The 17,134-nt window shown below is 54.9% G+C and overlaps 2 protein-coding genes across 2 annotated transcripts; one reads left to right on the plus strand and one right to left on the minus strand.

Moving 5' to 3' along the window:
- The first annotated feature begins 107 nt into the window (after window positions 1-107).
- LOC136108403 (microtubule-associated protein 1 light chain 3 alpha-like) lies at window positions 108-5,881 on the plus strand. The gene is made up of 4 exons (XM_065850158.2): window positions 108-233; window positions 806-1,110; window positions 4,096-4,202; window positions 4,687-5,881. Exons 2-4 carry the CDS (start codon window positions 1,075-1,077, stop codon window positions 4,847-4,849), a joined length of 306 nt encoding a protein of 101 aa, XP_065706230.2. The 5' UTR covers window positions 108-233; window positions 806-1,074; the 3' UTR covers window positions 4,850-5,881.
- Window positions 5,882-11,942: 6,061 nt separating this feature from the next.
- On the minus strand, window positions 11,943-17,102 carry LOC136108311 (uncharacterized). Its single transcript, XM_071815532.1, has 9 exons — window positions 17,051-17,102; window positions 16,332-16,866; window positions 15,655-15,782; window positions 15,283-15,452; window positions 14,627-14,806; window positions 13,669-13,803; window positions 12,835-12,990; window positions 12,326-12,433; window positions 11,943-12,238 (listed from the first exon to the last, which is right to left on the minus strand). Exons 1-9 carry the CDS (start codon window positions 17,100-17,102, stop codon window positions 12,197-12,199), a joined length of 1,506 nt encoding a protein of 501 aa, XP_071671633.1. The 3' UTR covers window positions 11,943-12,196.
- Between the last annotated feature and the right edge of the window lie 32 nt (window positions 17,103-17,134).

A 17,134-nucleotide genomic window follows, 5' to 3' on the forward strand; every position in this document is an offset into this window, starting at 1 on the left:
CGTAGAGGGTGAACCCAGGAGAGGTTCCCTCAGAGGCCATCCATCCACCCCTGAGCTCTTTTGAATCTCTTTTCCAAACTCTTTGTTAGCTTGCTCTTTCTTTCCTTCCCTTCCAGGTGGATGAAGAAGCCTCGATGTGGAGTTCCAGATCATCCCCACCTACGCCATAGCCGGAAGAAAAAGCGGTATGCACTAACTGGACAGAAGTGGAGGCAGAAGCATATAACCTACAGGTATAGAGCCCTCCATGCGCCTTTTTTTGTGTGGGGAAAAAAGGTTCTGTATTTGTCTGGTAAGCAAATGTTGTAAGTACTTTTGAAAACGGGATTTTTGCTCCGCTGGCTGCGTGAGCCTTTAGATGCTCAGAACATGCTGGGGGGAAACACTTTGAGAGCACTGGAGTAACTGAAGAGTCTGTTCTCAATGGGAAAATGAATGATGAGTGAAGATGTGTGCTGGGTTCCATTTTAGCACAATGATTTCAGACAAAACCCAAAGTGATTTACATTTTTAAACTACCTTGTTTAGCTGTGTACACCAGGACTGAAAGGTTCTCAGGTTTTTAGGCAGGGATGCAAGATTAACCAAAGCGTTGGGAAGATTCTTGTTAGTAAATGCAAAACGTAGTTTTGTTTGTAACTTTATTTGTAACGGCAAAACTTTGCATGCACAAAGTAGTAGGTGCAAAAAAGAAAGACCCTTTGGAAATGGAAACCGTGTAGATGTGGCTGTGTACTGGAATTATAATAAGAAATCTTCAATGTGTTCTGCAAGTTTAAAGGACGCTTCTTTCTCACCCACACAGCGTACACAACTATACCCCCAAGGCTGGAGAGGTCGGTACGAGGAGAGCCATCCGACAGGCGTTTGACGTTTGGCAGAGGGTGACACCGCTGACCTTTGAAGAGGTCCCCTACCACGAAATTAAAAAGGACAGAAAGGAGGCAGATATTATGATATTTTTTGCTTCTGGTTTCCATGGAGACAGTTCTCCGTTTGATGGAGAAGGTGGATTCCTAGCTCACGCTTACTTTCCTGGACCAGGAATAGGAGGAGCTACTCACTTTGATTCCGATGAGCCCTGGACCCTGGGAAATTCTAATCACGATGGTAAGAGCGCAGGTCATTTTTCAGAACAAGGATGAGTTCAATGTAGACGCATTGACAGGCTTTCACCTAGAAAATATGTGGGTGGTGGAGCTTTCACCTCCCATACAGTGGTTCAAATGTTTTCTCAAACGTGGATTATATCTTCAATGGGTCAATAATTTTGTCAGTAGGTTTGTGACTCCGCACGCCTCTGTGCACGGGTGTGAATGTTGAGGTGTGGGCACAAGTGTGTGTCTGCTGGCTTTTTCCTTCTCTCAAGATTTGCACCATAGTTGCTACAGAAACCACAGCTCTGGGGGGCAAGGGTGAGCAAGAGAGAGTTGAGAAGTGAGCCCTGGATCTCCTGGAACGCTTACCAAGGGCCAATGGAGTTGTAACGGCGAACAGGGAGTTGAGAGAGTGAAGACCTTTGAACGTCAAGTTGTTTGGATCAATATTTGTCTTCCCACAGTCTGAGTGTGGTCCCAGTTTGTCCCGTCAGACACTGGGACTGGCTGATTTGTTAGGGAGGACTAATGTTTTTGTGATATTAAGCAGTTTTGGTGTCTTTCTAGCTTTATCTTGCTCTCTAATGGCAATGAGCACTTTCTCATCTATTTTCAAATCTTTGCTTGAGAATAGTGATGACTTGTGAACAGTTTAAGTTGGAAAACTAGAATTTTACAGCGGCCTTGTAAGGTACCACTCAAATTTCCTCTAACCCTAGTGGTTTAGGAGGCGCAACGTGTCTTTAAACTTTTGAGGATTCAAAATCAGGTTTTGAAACATTTTCTAAGGATTGGAAGTTTATTTTGGATGTAGATATGGCTTGATTTTTTTCAAGTATCTAGAAACACAGGAGCATTGCTGTGGCCGCGATGTCTAAGGACGCATGCAGAGGTGATGTCTGTCATTAGAGCGCACGGTCTGAAAAGTAGAAAAGCTTTCAGGCATGCAAGCCACCTTCAGGCCTGAGCTAAAAGTGCCAGCTTGCTTTCTGAATGGCATGGAAATGAGAAAATCCCTGGGAGTTTTGAGTCTGTATCCATCAGGTCCTATTTGAAAGGAAATGGAGCTGGCAAGTTCAGCATGGGAATGCTGATTTATAGGGCAACAGGAATGATGTGATACTTGTCTTCTCAGGGGAAGAGAAGTGCTGTTTCCTGGCATGGTTAAATGCCCGGATGAGCTGTAGGCAGAGAAAGAGAGAGGTGACAGCCCGTGGGGTGTGGGGTTGCGGTGTGGCAGAGCAGCACAGTTGCTGTCTGGAAGTGTCACGGATTTTTCTTTCTCGGTTTGTGGCTGGAGGGCAGTTTGTGGGTTTCCCTGAGGATCGGGGTTGGCAATGGGACTGAGCGCCGACCTTGCCAGAGCTGCCTCTGCAGCAGTTCGGTGTGTTTGCCCTTCGCTAGCGATCTGTGCGGGCTCAGTCTGCTCTCGGGAGTTATTTCCTCCCATCTCTGGGGTGTGAGGGTCGTTCATGCACAGGATGTGACTTCCCAGGTGTGAGACCTGCGAGTGCTGGCTCTGGGACAGAAGGTCCTTACGGGAAGGTGGAAGGGGAGGGTTTGACAACATGTGCTTGGTTTTTCCTCTGTTTTCCTCACAAAAAGCTTCCTCTGATGACAAGCTTCAGCAAAATTGGGAGACAGCTTAAAGACTGGCAGGGATGACTCTGTGGAAAATTCTCCACTGACCAGGATGTTCTAACATATATTATCACTTTTTTTTAATAGTTTTTAGGATGGTGTTTGAGAGCAGTGTATACAATGAATAGAGCATCTCTTACTTTATAAAAGCACTTTGCATGTGGTTCTTTCAGAAACATAACGTGTTTCTCTGGTGTGCTGAGTGTCATGAGTAGTGTCCTCCAAGCGCATGTAATTGGTATTTGAGGAGCCGATGTGTGTGAAAATTGATAGAAGAGTTGGGATTTCCATTCCAGAGGATAAATGTCGTTTGTGTATTTGCTTTCAAAGAACCAGCTGGCACGCTCGTTTGAAAACTCTTCTAAAAAAGTCGCCAACGAGGATGTTGGGAGTGGCAGGGTCATATTTGTCCCCTCCACCTGCGGGAAGCACTGATGTTGGAAAGGGGATTTCGGGTGTTGAGGATGAGGGGGTAACCTGGAGTCAGAGCATTATCCATGTGAGTGTTAAATGTGAGGAATTTGGTTTTGCCCGTGTTCTTAGCCTTGGTTTGCGGATGTGAAGATGTCCTGTTCCCTCGCTGGGTGATCCAGGCCTTTTTAGGATGGATTTTCCTTCTGTGTCACCAGATCCAGATTCTCACCTCTACCAGGTCTTAAAGAGTTTCTTCTTGGTCAGAAGTTTCCTGCACTGCTGGTTTTCATTGGCAAGAAGATGTTAGCAAGGGCAATACTGTCTTTTTAACAGGAGGTATTTCTTCAAATATGGTCTTTGCGTGTCCTTATGATGTGTGTTTTGGGGCAATGGGATTGTTCCGTCTGGAACTGAAGATGTGTCTGAATGAAAGAACAAAAATACCCTACCAGTAGATCAATAACAAAACTCGCCTTTATTCAGATGCAAAAAGGAACTGTTCTGGCCGTTCGGCATCCATTCCGTGACTGTGTAAGTCTTAAAATAGCCGTGAAGTAACAATAGTATCCTTATATCAACCCACAGAATATCAGCGTGTAAAACGTTCCCCTCCTGACAAGAACGTGTATTGGTTGGAGGGAAAATTTGAAGAGTCTGCCTCAAAGCTCTCTTAGCCTTGCAGTGATTGTGAAGATAAATGCTCTCCATCACGTGGCTCAGACAGACAGGTGACTCTTTGCCGACTCTTTGCCGAAGAGCTGTCTGCAGCCAACCTGGTGGTCACTGCTCATGTCCTTTTTTTTTGTTTTCCCGTGAGGGTGAAGCCAAGTGGGGCCTTACCTCAACTTTTTAACTTGTACTTGTTTGATTTGGGTTTGACCTTGAGGCCAGTGCCTGGGACACGCTGAACTCAGGCCAACCCTACCGTTGACTTTCTCCGCAGGTCATCATCGAACGCTCTAAAGGGGAGAAACAGCTCCCAGTGCTGGGCAAGACCAAGTTCCTTGTCCCAGACCATGTCAACATGAGTGAATTGGTGAAAATAATCCGGTGAGTGGGGTGGCCCCAGCTGGCATGCCGAGAACCTGGGCACAGAGTGGTGGGCGAGGGTGAGGCAGAGACAGCTGCTGAGGGTGGGGATGGGGACATGACAACCACAGCATCCTTGTGTTGTGGTACAGGGGGCTGGAGGGGGCAGGTTCTTCACATCTGGTGAAGGACTGTGACCTCTCCCTGCCAGGGACACTCCATGAGCCGATGGGGGGACCCCAGTGCCCTTCTCTCGTCCGTCAGCTCAGATGGAAGAGGCTCCCTGGCTTTGCCCTTGCCCGCCAGTACTTGGAGAAAGGGGCTTTGCAGAGTCCCAATTCAGGGGGCCACAGAACCCCGAGCAGCTCAGCCCGGCTCATAGACACCATGTCCTGGCTGCGCAGGCCTGGCCCCGCGTGAACAGTGTTGCTGGGGGAGGCAGAACTTGTTGTCGCGGTGCCTGCCCGGTGGGCTGACCCCAGCCCTCCTGCCCTTGTCCCCACAGGCGTCGCCTGCAGCTGAATCCCACCCAGGCGTTCTTCCTGCTGGTGAACCAGCACAGCATGGTGAGCGTGTCCACCCCCATCTCGGAGATCTACGAGCAGGAGAAGGATGAGGATGGCTTCCTCTACATGGTCTGTGCGTCCCAGGAGACCTTTGGCTACTGAGGCCTGCTGAGAGGTGGCGTGTGGAGACAGATGAACTGTGGCACACGGGCCCCGGCTTTGGAAGACGACACAGCCAGAGGCTCACGAGACGGGGGCTGTGCTGACCCCCCTTCCCTCCCTCCCCTTCCCATCACCAAGAGGCTCGTGGCGTGTGGTGGACCAGCACAGCCCTTCAGCTCTGTGTGCATTAGTCCCGCTCCCTCCACACACACGCACCCACGTGCAGACACCCAAGCGCGCACGTGGGGCCTCAGCTCCCTGTCCCGTCCCCTCCGTGTCACCCCCTGCTGCTCTCGCTGTGCTCCGCGGCTTTGTAACCCAGTGCCAAGACGGCCCGGCCGTGACGGAGAGGGGACAGGACACTGTCGCCTTCGCTGGCAGCGCAGGGAGAGCCGCCTCTCCTCCGACCCACTCACAACGGGCAGGAGGTCTGCAAAAGCAGCAAACAGATGTTACCGTTGCTCCCGACTTTTAATTGATTTGAATTACACCCATATCAGATTCTTGGTGCTACTGAGTAGATGTAGGCGTCTCTATAGTGCTGTGGATAGTGTATATCCTTTAGATTTATTTCATTGGGTTTTGGTTGGTTGTTTGGGTTGGTTTGTTTAGGGATAGATTGGAATGGGGAGAGGGGGTAATCTTTCCTGTATCTGTAGGTAAATAAATCAGGCTTCATTGCACTTTAAAGCACAGTAGATGTCAGAGTGAAACTTCATTTTAATTTATACAGGTCGCCATATAAAGTGCTGCTCCTCTGTTGACAGTTGTACCTAGATTGTCTTATTTTTGGGGGTTTTTTTAGTAAAATTGGTTTCCTTTCTGTCTCCCCATTGCATGCAACTTTACAGTCTCAGTGTGGCAAAGAGTTCGCTCAAGGAACGTACTGGTTTATACTTGCTATGTTCCCTTTCCTGTTTCTCGTGTATTATACCAAAACAATGTATATGATAAAACCCCACCCAGTTTAATCTATACAAAGGTATATATATCTATAAATATATATATAAAATAAACATAAATTCAAGTCGTGGTTGGTCCCAGCTGTGGCAAAGGCGACTGGCTGGGGTTGAGGGGCTGCGGCAAAGGTGGAAGCCCAGTTTAGAGGACAGATCATTGGACAGTGATGCGGGAAATGTGGTTACCATTGCCCTACCCGTGACACAGGTAAGTCTCTTGTCCCACGACCAAGTTGCCTCACCTGGGAAAAAAGCCAAACCCTGCGGTGGGGGGCATTTGCAAAGTCTCTGCTTTTAAAGGAAACTTTGAGCAGTGCAGGAAACCTCTCCGAGCGCTCAGTCAAAACTGTTTTCCAACCAAAGGCAGGGGCCGATGGCCATTTAGCATCTCAGTGTGTTTTGCTGCCCCTCGGCTCAGGCCCTTTGCACTGCCCAGCAGAGGGGGGGTTAGATACCGTTTGCCTGAGTTGCAGCTGACCGTTGTGTTCATGTCCCACGCCTGCAGGGAATCATGGAATCATAGAACACCAGGTTGGAAGGGACCATGAGGATCATCTGGTCCAACCTTTCCTGGCAAAGCACAGTCTAGACAAGGTGGCCCAGCACCCTGTCCAGCTGAATCTTCTGTCCAGGGCAGGAGCTGCGGGTGTAAGGGACAGGGCCAGCAGAGCGCACACGGGTGGGTAAGTGCTGAAGAAAGAGGGTGGGAAGCCAGCTGGAAGCTCAGCATGCAGCAGCGGGTAGGTGAGAACAGTTGCCTCACTGGTCCTGGCATCTGGAGCAGCGATGCGGGTTGACCCTTGTTAAGCACCAGCCTCACGGTATTTAAACTCTGGTCCCTGAGCTCGGGACCTCTCTGAACCGCCTCCTTGCGGCATGGGTGATGGGCCTGTGCCTGCTGCACTGACCCCACAGCAGTGTCAGCCCTGCTGGGGCTTCTCCCTGTGGGAGCTGGCAAAGGAGCAGCAGATGTGCTCAGACACAGCGAGCTGGAGCCTCTGATGGGCTGTGGTGGTGGAGCCGAGGTGTCCTGTTGTCAGCACCGTGAACACAATCACTGGAGATGTGCTGATTGCCTTCACCACTGTAGCTCTCTGCTCCATGTGACCTCAGCCAGCAAAAGGATGCTTTCAAAAGGCAGAGCTACGGGAGAGGCAAACCAGGGCTGCCTGCGTTGGCGAATCTTCACAGAATAGTTTGGGCTGGAACCTTTGAAGATCATCTACTCCAAGCCCCCGAAATGAGCAGGGACACCTTCAGCATTTTAGAGCACAAGTCTTACGAGGAACAGCTGAGGGAACTGGAGTTGTTTGTGTGTGTGTGTTTGTTACCTATGGAAGAGCAGTAAGGGCAGACCAGCAGTCTGAGGGCCGTACCAAGGTCGGAAGTTTCATGGCAATGTCCTTGACCCCGGCCCCAGGGAGGCAGCAGACTTCTCTACGGGGAAGGTCTGTCTGGCATTTTGGACCTTCTGTTCCTGACAGAAGCGAGTCACCTACAACTGTAACCCATTTTTTCCTTCCTCGTGTAGCTGGTCTTGATACAGCAGGTATGCTTCCTGCCCCTGTCAACACCTCTGGTGTGGATGGGCCTTCGTCCTCATGATCCATTGACTGGTCTTCCACAGCCAGAGCCTCATAGCTGTTGTACAGAGGCACCTGGGAGGGCGAGGTGGGCAAGGAGGGGTTTCACCTGCTGCCCCAAGTGTGGACTTGCTTCCATTCACTCCTTTCCCTTGAGCTACGGCCTCCAGCCCGGCAGGGTGAGGGTAAAGGGCCCCCTTGATCTTGGTGGGTTTGGTTGGGTTTTTTTTGGTGGCTGTTCCTGTCCCAGGGAAGCCAGAGCATAGTCCCACCAGTCTCCTCAGACTCCCTGATGCCTCTTAACCTTTCTGCTTCCTCTCTTAGCTCTGCCACCAGGCTGAGCAGATGGACGCCCGGTCACCCCTCCCACAGCTCTGGTCTCTACTGCCATCCCAGCCCAGGAAAGGCTCTGGCACTGCCGGCAGCCCCAGGCCTGCAGGGCTGCATGTTTCCCTGGCAGCTCTGCCTGGGTTGCTGCAGGACCTTCCTGGCAAGTGCCGAGGACACAACTTTCTGCTGGGTGGATACCATGGCCAAGCTCCTCCTAGGAGGGTGACAACCACCAGCTGAGCTCGGCTCTTGAGCCGGTGGGGTGACGGCGCCCTCCCCGCACACACGGGCCGTGCCACACGCTGCGGGCTGGCGCTGCTGCTGACAGGTGGGGGCGAGAGCGGCGGTCAGCGTGGCTCCGGCCAGGCCCAGCTCTCCTCGGCGCCTCTGGCCAGAGCTGCCGGCTCCGGGCGGCCTCTCTCGGCATTTCCCGCCCCAGGAAACCCCTCAGCGTGGCAAGGTCTGCCGCTCCGCCGCCCGTCGGGTGCAGGAGCAGCTCCCTCAGCGAAGAAGGCAGGCACAAGCCAGCACTTGCAACAAACTCTTTATTGGAAGCGCGGGGCTGTACTTGGCGGAGCTGCCCAGGGCTCTACGCGTCTCTTGCCGCAGCCCTGCCCAGGACATGGCCCGCAAGCCTCCCAGCTAACGGCCTCGCTGCTGCCGCGGCTGCTGGGGCTCGCCTCCCACCAGCTGGCCGCGCGCTGCTCTGCGTCGTGCTGCTGTCTGGGCAGGGGCCCTCGGAGCTGCCGGAGGGACGGGCTGTCTGCAGAGCTGTGGGCCCGTGGAGGGGCGGGTGTCCTCAGCGGGACGGCTCTCCTCTCCGCCTGGAGGTCCGGGCGACTTTGCTCCCTCGCCGGCTTCCAGGCTCTGCTCTTGAGGTGCGCCGGGGAATCCTTGTCCTTCCTCCACGCCTGGGCTTGAGAAAGGCGCCCGGGGTGGCTGCGGCCGTCTGTTGGAGACAGCTCCCCTGAAAAGCTCCAGCAGTCCAGAGCATGGGCAGCTACAGCCTCCTTCAGCCTGAGAGGCTCCGATGGCTTCCAAGGTGCTGCAGACAACGTTGAAAACTTCTGTGGCCAGACGGTCAAGTGAAGCCCCTGAAGTTGCTCTGTCGGAAGCTGGTGTTTCAGCTTGCTCTTCCTTGGATTTGCCCGCTTCGGTGGTTCCTCCGGCAACAGGCCCTGGCTCAGGTGTGCCGGATGCAAAGTGCTTCCGCAGGCTCTCCGACACGGTCGCTGTAAGCTGCTCGGCCGCCAGTCCGATTTGCTGCCGATGGCGCAGAGAAGAGATCTCCGGAGGCTCTGCAGCTCTGAGCGCACCGGCTGCACCTTCGTGTCCCGGCTCGGGTTGGGAGGGGCTTTGGCCCTTGCCCAAAGCTGCATCCACTCTTAAGCGTCGCCCCCATTTCAGGGAGCTGCTTGCTCCTTTGGGTGGAGGTGGGCACGATGGTTTGTGAGGCTGCAGCAGCTGTTGGCCCAGACCAGATGGTATCTGAGGCAGCAGGAGCCGCTGTCCCAGAGAAGAAGTGTTGATGTTCCCCCGCAGTTTGGGAGCATGCTCTAACTTGGGCAGGTGTTCCCGAAGCTTCTCCTGCAAGGTGACAGCAGGTTGTGTCTGGCTGTGGGCTGGACAAGCGCTCCCGGCCCTGCGTGCTGAGGCGTCCCGCGGGCCCAGGACAGGGCTCTGCTCCAGCCCCGCGACGAGGGCGGAAGGGAAGGGCTTCCCTCGGGACCCTGCGTGTCTGGGAACACCCCGCTTTGCTGACCTGCTCTCGGATGAACGCTTTCTGGGCCTCCAGCTTGAGCATGGTCCGGTACTGCCTGTACTGGTTGAACTCCTTCAGCGAGCAAACCACCTGTGGAGAGTCGGGGGCAGAAATCCCCCAAGCGCTGTGAAGCCGGCTGCGCAGACTGCCTTCCCGAAACAGCCGCCCCGGCGGGAGGGGAGCTGCTCCCTGCACACCCTGCTCTGCGCTCGGGAACCCCGCTGGGAGGGAACCGTTTTGATCAGCCCCATCTCATCCAAACCTACGTTGCCATCGCTGGTGACGAAACCCTGTCTCTTCAGCCACTGCACGTTGACCTTGCGTTGGTGGTAGGCCTTCAGATGCGGGTCATGCAGGCTGTTGTACTCGTTGCTCATCCGGCGGCCCAGGGGATCCCCAAGGTCAAACGAGCCCGACGGCCGGTGAAGCTGTGAGAGATGTTCCAGAGTGTGAACGGGGCAGGAAGGAGCAGCAGGGACGAACGCACCTCCCAGCTCCTCAGGCACACAGGCCGGCATTTCCAAACCTGCGAGGTCCAGACTGATTCCTGGCCCTCCCACCCCTTTCTTCTGCCTTTACCTTTTCCCCCAGCTTTCCCCTGCTGAACACAGGCTTGGAGCCGGGTGTCACGGGGATCTTGACACCGAGGGTGAGGTCCAGCAGCTCAGGGTCCATTGGGCCAGTAGCTACTTCTCCCAGGTGTTGTCTCCTGTGTCCGAGCTAGGAAGACAGAGACCCTCAGGCACAGCTCAATGAGCCTCCTGCCCGGCGGCTGCAAGAAAGGTCCCGTCCCAATGCCCCCGAGCAGCCCCGCCGTGTCCCAGGCTCCCCGGCTGAGCCCTCTCCATCGCCCCGCTGCTCACCTCTGCCTGTTTGACAGTGCACTGAGCACCGCGTCTGCCTTTGGGACAGCAGCGGTGAGACTGCGCTGCACAGCTCCTGCACTCAGCACTGCGTCTGCCTTTGGGACAGCAGCGGTGAGACTGCGCTGCACAGCTCCTGCACTCAGCACCGCGTCTGCCTTTGGGACAGCAGCGGTGAGACTGCGCTGCACAGCTCCTGCACTCAGCACTGTGTCTGCCTTTGGGACAGCAGCGGTGAGACTGCGCTGCACAGCTCCTGCACTCAGCACTGTGTCTGCCTTTAGGACTCCAGCAGTCAGACTCCGCTCCACGGCTCCTTCCAAGAGCTCTCCTAGAGCTGCGTCCTGCGCTGGCTCCTGTCGCTCCAGAGGCACCCGGCAGCAGATGCCACGGCCGCTCTCCCGGCGAGCGGCTTTATAGAGCACTCGCCATTGTGGCATCACGGCGTTGTCGCATTGTCACATCACTGGTTTCCATGACGCTGCCCTGCTGCTGCCCACCGGCAGGGCACACCCCTTGATACCAAAAAGTCTATTCTGCTAATCTACTCTATTCTATATTGGTCAGATTGCCTCCAGCACCATGAAATCTCACCTTGAATGTTACCAGGGATGAGGCATCTACCACCTCTCTGGGCAACACGTGCCAGCATTTTACCACTCTCATTGTAAAAAAATTGCTCCCTTGTATCTAGTCTAGATCTCCCCTCTTTGGTTTAAAACCATCACCCCTTGCCCTGTGTCCTGGTTTTGTTAAAAAACAAGTTTCTCTTTTAGTGAATTTTGCCTGTCAGCTAAAGCTTCATATCAGCTGCATTTTCCTGGAGAACCAGACACATGTTTTGGCAAACCTCGCAATGGAATGCAAACTTATTGATAAGCACGGATGGACATCTCGCGAGAGGGGCAACGAGAAACTGGTGACCGAGAGACTGAGCAACGGTGAATAACATTCCATTCACGTGAATACTTCATATAAAAGTGGGAGATCACGAGGATCTCATCCCTTTTTCCTTCCCTTTTTCCTCATGGCTGACATTAGGAGAGGACCTTGCTGCTCGTCCCTGTGAACGGAGGCCTAGTGAGAGACTGAGTCCAGCTCCGGTTGGCTGCAGAGTCCAATCCAGGACTTTGCGTGCTGGCTCTGCAGTTGCTGAGACTTTCAAGATTGGTTTTGTGTATTTTGTATTATTTTCTCTATTCTTATCAGTAGCATTAGTAAAACATCTTTAACTTTTCCAACTCTCTTCTCTCTGTCCTTCTTTCCCTCCCGATCGCCTGTCCTTGGTGAGAAGTGGGGAGAGGGAGGGGCAAAAGGGGAAAGTGTGGGGGAGAGGAGGTGAACAACACATCTGCCAGGGTTTGATTGTCACCCCGCAATCTTAACCCTCGACACCCTGAGACAGAAAAGAGGAGAAAAGGAGCTCCCTGGGCAGAGAAACGCAGAGCCCGGCACCCAGGGCACAGGGAGCGCCGTGCTGGGTACCCAGAGGCAGCTGCACCGAAATTCACTTCGCTAGAGCTCCGTGTTCAGAAAAAGAGACAGAGGAGTCAAACCAAAAGAAAAACTTTATTCAGCTAAAGGGAAGAGTCCACCGGGCATCTCCCTGTGGGGTCTCTTCCAAAACGCGGGGAACGCAGCCCCCATTGACCCCAGTTCCCCAGCCCTAGCTCCCGGCCGCAATGATCCCTCCTCCTTTCCCCATGGGCTGAGGTACTCGGAGGGTACAACCTTTCCGATCCGCCTGCTCCCCATCTCCCCACCCACCCCCCCCAACCCCCCCAGTAGCTGGTGGTTAAAATTCCCTTCCTTCATCTCCAAGGGTGTGACTGCCCCTGGAGTCCTTGCTTCTATTTTGGTTCTTGCACCAGCTGTGTCTCCAGGAGGGCCACCTGAAAGAGGCAAAAGACCACTGGGATTTGCCATCGTTCCTCCCTATGGCCAGACCCTCCTGCCACCCAGTGCGATCCTGTTCTCACCTGTCTGGAAGCCGGCACCTTCCGCTGGTAAGAGAGAGACAATGCGCACGCATCTGGCAGCGACCGACCACGGCAACATCTCTTCAGCCTCCTCCGTTCACGTTCCACCTGCACGTTGGGAAGGAGAAAGGGTCACAGACTCGGGCCACCAAACGAGTTGCAGAAGGACCCCTGCACATCAGGGCAAAGAGATTTCTGCTCAGAGACTGTCACTTGCACCTGAGAACGTTGGGGCAAAACGCACTCGAAGCAGAATATGGAGGAGAAAGGGCAAGAGAGAGTCCAGTGTGTGTGGATGGGGACACTGGGGCAGGAAGGGTGGTACCCCAGTGAATGTGCATTTGGGAAGGCAACGGGTGCCAGAAGGGAGAGAAAATAGACAGCGAGTGTGCACAGGGGGACGGGGAGAGGGCAGGAAAGCAGCAGAGGGCTCCGAAGTGCTGTCTGGGAAACGTGTGGTGTTCCAGAGCACCGGGAGGCTTTGCAGAGGCAGGGAAAGCCTGTTTCACCTGCTCCAGGGTCCTCCTGAGCTCAGCGTTGTACTGCTTCAGCTCCGTCTTCTCCAGTTCCAGCCTTGCAACTGCTCCCTGCAGACATTCCAGCCGCTGCGACAGGCGTCTCTTCTCTGAGAGCCAGGAGAGCTGCTCCCCTTCTGCAGCAGCCTGCTGGGGATTCAGAGAGGAGATGGTGGAGCTGGTGCCACACGCAGGTTACAAGGGCCAGAATGAACAAGCCGGCGAGAGTGAGCGCGCTCAGGACTGGACAGGGCCAAGTGCCTTCTTCTCCCCCTGGGCCACAGCCCAAAACAGCCCCAAACTCTCTTCCCAGGGGCCCCCTGCAGATCACCTGGGAGAAATCCACACTCATTTGCCTTCCTGCTTTTGGGGCTGTGGCACAAGTACATGCGGAATGGCAATGGAGCCTTTAACCGGATCACGCAACAGTACCAATTCCATTATTTTAAAACAGCGGAAAAGCTGTTGCCCAGAGATCTCCATCTCTGAAAGCATCCTCTAAGCACCATCGGTGTCGCTGCTGTTCAGCCATCGGTATAAAACTCTACCGAGTTCCCTACATTAGTGTGGTCAACCGTGCCCTTTCCTTGCCGTGGCAAATCCTCCCCAGGACACGCGGGCCAAGCTTGGCCAGACAGGAGAGAACCAATGAAGGGAGGAAGGGAAGAAAGAAAAGAAAGAAAAAACCCAACATTTCATTTCCCATTTTGGGGAGGTTTGTTTGGCCCTCTACTGTGTGGAGCCTGTTCCAATGCCTCTCAGCCCCTCTCAGCTCACGCCCAGTTGCCAAGGGCCTGTTCCTTCAAGCCCCTGACCAGGCGGACTCACCTGCCCCTTCTCTCCCTGCTCTTCCATCTGCTGCCTGAGCTGCTCTACCCGCTGGCAGGCGTCTGTGAGCTCTCCCTGAGTCTGGCGAAGCAGCTCCAGTAAAGAATTCTTCTCACGCTCCTTTTCCAGCACGGCCTGCACAGAAATAAAGAGCAGACGGGTTTAAACTTCCCTCACAAAAGGTCTGTGCCAAGACTCCAAGGCTGACGGGCTCACACGTTCTCCAGGCGCTGCGCTGCTGCTCTCCTGGGTCATTCTCTGCCCACGGGGAGACGCAGCTTCCTAAGGGACACTGGCAGGATAAACAGGGTCCCTCCGGGACTGAATCCGCAACAAACTCTTAGTCAGCTCACAGGACACATGTGGCTCACTCTGCACGCAGGACCTTGGGCAGGACACAAGCGCTGCCAGGGGAGGACGGGGTTGCTCCGGCACAGCAGAGCTGGGCACAAAACAGCTCACCAGCCAGGGACTGAAAACAGCCCAGAACACACCTCTGTCCTACCGCTCCAAAATCTTTCACTGGACTCTTTAAAAAGGTTTTTTGTTTGTCAACAATCCTGCTGCGCCCCTCCCCGTCCCCCCAAATACAAACCCCATCCTCGTGGGGATTCAGTCCTACAAACTCCCTTTGGTCTGTAATGGACATGAGGCTATGAACACCTACCAGTAAACATCAAAAGAGGACGGTTAAGAGAGCAGTGAAGATATTCTGAGGTAACTCTTACAAAACCAGAACCCACGAGCAGCACGACAATCTAAAACCAAAGGTCACATTTCTGTCTGGCTTCCCATGAGAGGACTCGTCCCCAGTCCCAGCGCTGGCCCTGCACGCCTTTCACCTGCCCAGATTCAGTGCAGGAAACATGCAGGGATGCTCCACACGGCCCCAGCCCCAGCCATCTCCCACAGCTCCAGCCTCGCAAAAACACACCCATTCTCCCTTCGCAGCCTTTACCTCTCGCTCGGCATTTTCACGTCTGGTTTGTTCCTCTTGTCGTTGAGCTTGCACGGCAGCAACTTTCTGCTCCATGTCCACCAGCTGCTTCTCGTGCTCCCTCTCTGTCTCTGCCTTCTCCTGTTGCCATCGCTCCAGCAGCTCCTGCAGCTCTGACTGGTGCCCTTCCCGCGCGCGTGCCTGAGGACGGGAGGAAAACGCTTCAGGATGGAGCCCCAGCCAAGCTCCTCAGAACATGGGAAGCTTCACCCTCCTTTGGGGTTCAGGCCCAAAGAAAACCCCTCTGTCCACCGAGAAAGGGCAGCAAGAAAGGAACAAAGCTCCCGTGACTGCAGCTGGCAGGAGGGTCAGGACTCTGCCCCATGGGAGACGGGAGGCTGGTAAGAGCCCCCCTGTGCTGCCACGCTCTGGGTGGGGCCCCCAACCTGCCCTTGAACTCATCTCACGCCCACGCTCCATCTGTGGCTGCATTTCCTGTCCCAGCACAGTCCTGTGGGCTCCACGTGCCTTCGAGTACGAGCCATCGGCTCTGCTGCTGGCCCGGCAACGTGCGGCCTGCGACACGCGGTTGCTGCCATTTCACACCCCGGGCCGTTCCTCTGCTAAAGCCAGCCCACCGAGCGTGCTTGAGGAATTCAACACCTCTTGTTTCCTACCAGGTCTTGCAGGAGCCTCTGTGTTTCTGCTTCGTGGTCGCTCTGCCGAAGTCTGAGGGCATCGTCATGCTGCCGTTCTCTCCGCAAGAGCTGTTGTGCCGCGTTCTCCCGCTCCTGCCTCAGGAGAGATCTCTCTGCTTCCAGCTCACGTTGAAGACACTTCACTTCCCCTGCAAACCCCACAAGTGGCAAGAGTCAGAGTCTACCCAGACCCTGCTTCTGGCCTTACTGACCTTCAGCCCTTGCAGTTTCAGTGCTGGAGGGGTCTGTTCCAGCTCCTTCACTCCTCACAAGCACTGCGGACAGAGAGCTGGTTTTATACCATCTTGTCTAGGCAGGGCATCACCAGAAACAAAGCACATGGGGCCTCACCTTGTATCACGTCCTTGGCCTGCGTGACGGTGTGAAGCCGCATCTCCAGGTGACTCCGGGCGATCTCCAGCTGAGATACGCGCTGCTGAGCCTCAAACAGGCTGCGCGCCAGGGTCTCCTTCACCGGCCTGCGGGTTGTGGACACGGAGAGAAATGAGCTTCTTGCTCCTGACACCCACAGGGAGGGATCCCAGTGACAAGTGCTTCAAGATCCCTGCCCCTGAGAACGGAAAAGGGGCTGCATGGACACCCGTGTACAGCAAACATATTTCTGCCATTTAAATTAGCAATGCAGGCCCCTCTGAGGGAACGCCCAGGCTTTCCTTAGGACCCAGCGTAACACAGCAAGCCCAGCCGAATTTCATCTCGACAGCCAAATCTGAAATGGCTGCTGCCTGCTGGATGGCACACAGGTAGCAGTTTTCCTGACAACGTCTGTGCCAGCCAGCAAAAGCCCAACCTCTGCTCACAGGTGCATCCCATCACCACTTCCAATTGCTCTGCAGGGGGACACAATAAGAGGGGATTTCTCCCCTCAAGATTCTTCCCTGTTCTGTCCCTGGAAGGTGAGAACATCCGCAAAGCACAGGGGACGCAAGAAAGCCCCGTGCAATGCTGACCAGCTCTGTAATTCCCGACAGCGAGTCATGTCCTGCCCAGGGTTCCTCGCCCTTTACCTGGCCTCTGCCAGCTGCTCGGAAAGGCCTTGTCTGTCCCGCTCCACGGCTGCCAGGCGCAGCTCCAGGGCAGCCTTCTCCTGCACCAGCACCTCCTTCTCTTCGGACACCTTGGCCAGGGCGAGCCCTTGGCGAGAGGACTCCTGGCGCAACTGCTCCAGACCAGTGCTGGCCGACTCTTGCTGCCGGGACACCTGGAACGGGACAAACCGCAGCTGGAGCCCTTTCTGTGCAGCTGTGTGCAGAGCAGCCAGCGCCGCTGGCCAGGGGGCGGGAGGAGAAAGAGCTCCTGTCCCGGGGGCTCCAAGTGTGAGAGCAGCTGCTGGTCCCGCACCGAGAGCCTGGGCTGCCAAAAGGCGCTGGCCCCGCTCACCGGCAAGTGATGTGCAAGGCCAGCCTGGGCTGCCTGGGACCAGCTGTGGCCTCCCCAGTGCCCAGTGCAGGGGACGGTCACTGCCCTGCTCCTGCTGGCCACACCAGTGCTGGGACAAGCCAGGCTGCTCTTGGCCTTCTGGGACACCTGGGCACACGCCGGCTCATGTTCAGCCGCTGCCGACCGGATTCTGCCTCAGAAAAAGGATTCAGAGCTACACAGTTTGTTTCTTTTGCCACAGGTGACAGGAGTCGCCCCGCTCTGATCCATGGACAACACGATCACCGCTTTGCAGCTCAGCAAAAGCCACGGAAGAGGCCAACACGGACCGGTGGATTAGAAGAACCCAGAGAAGCAGAGGACAGCGCAGAGAACTGCAGAGCTGCTCCGCAAGCCATCAACGTGGTGCCAAAAAGAAGGGAACAAACCC

This window comes from Patagioenas fasciata, chromosome 16, assembly GCF_037038585.1.
Source record: "Patagioenas fasciata isolate bPatFas1 chromosome 16, bPatFas1.hap1, whole genome shotgun sequence".
Taxonomy (NCBI): domain Eukaryota; kingdom Metazoa; phylum Chordata; class Aves; order Columbiformes; family Columbidae; genus Patagioenas; species Patagioenas fasciata.

What these genes read in the sequence shown, in the direction of transcription:
- LOC136108403 (XM_065850158.2), top strand. Translation starts at nt 1,075, where the DNA reads ATGAGCCCTGGACCCTGGGAAATTCTAATCACGATG. An exon ending in GGGAAATTCTAATCACGATG is followed by an intron (nt 1,111 to 4,095) that starts GTAAGAGCGCAG and finishes CTTTCTCCGCAG; the next exon opens with GTCATCATCGAACGCTCTAA. An exon ending in GAATTGGTGAAAATAATCCG is followed by an intron (nt 4,203 to 4,686) that starts GTGAGTGGGGTG and finishes TTGTCCCCACAG; the next exon opens with GCGTCGCCTGCAGCTGAATC.
- LOC136108311 (XM_071815532.1), bottom strand. Translation starts at nt 17,102, where the DNA reads ATGGCTTGCGGAGCAGCTCTGCAGTTCTCTGCGCTGTCCTCTGCTTCT. An exon ending in GAGCAGCTGGCAGAGGCCAG is followed by an intron (nt 15,783 to 16,331) that starts GTAAAGGGCGAG and finishes CACAACCCGCAG; the next exon opens with GCCGGTGAAGGAGACCCTGG. An exon ending in GGCCAAGGACGTGATACAAG is followed by an intron (nt 15,453 to 15,654) that starts GTGAGGCCCCAT and finishes TGGGGTTTGCAG; the next exon opens with GGGAAGTGAAGTGTCTTCAA.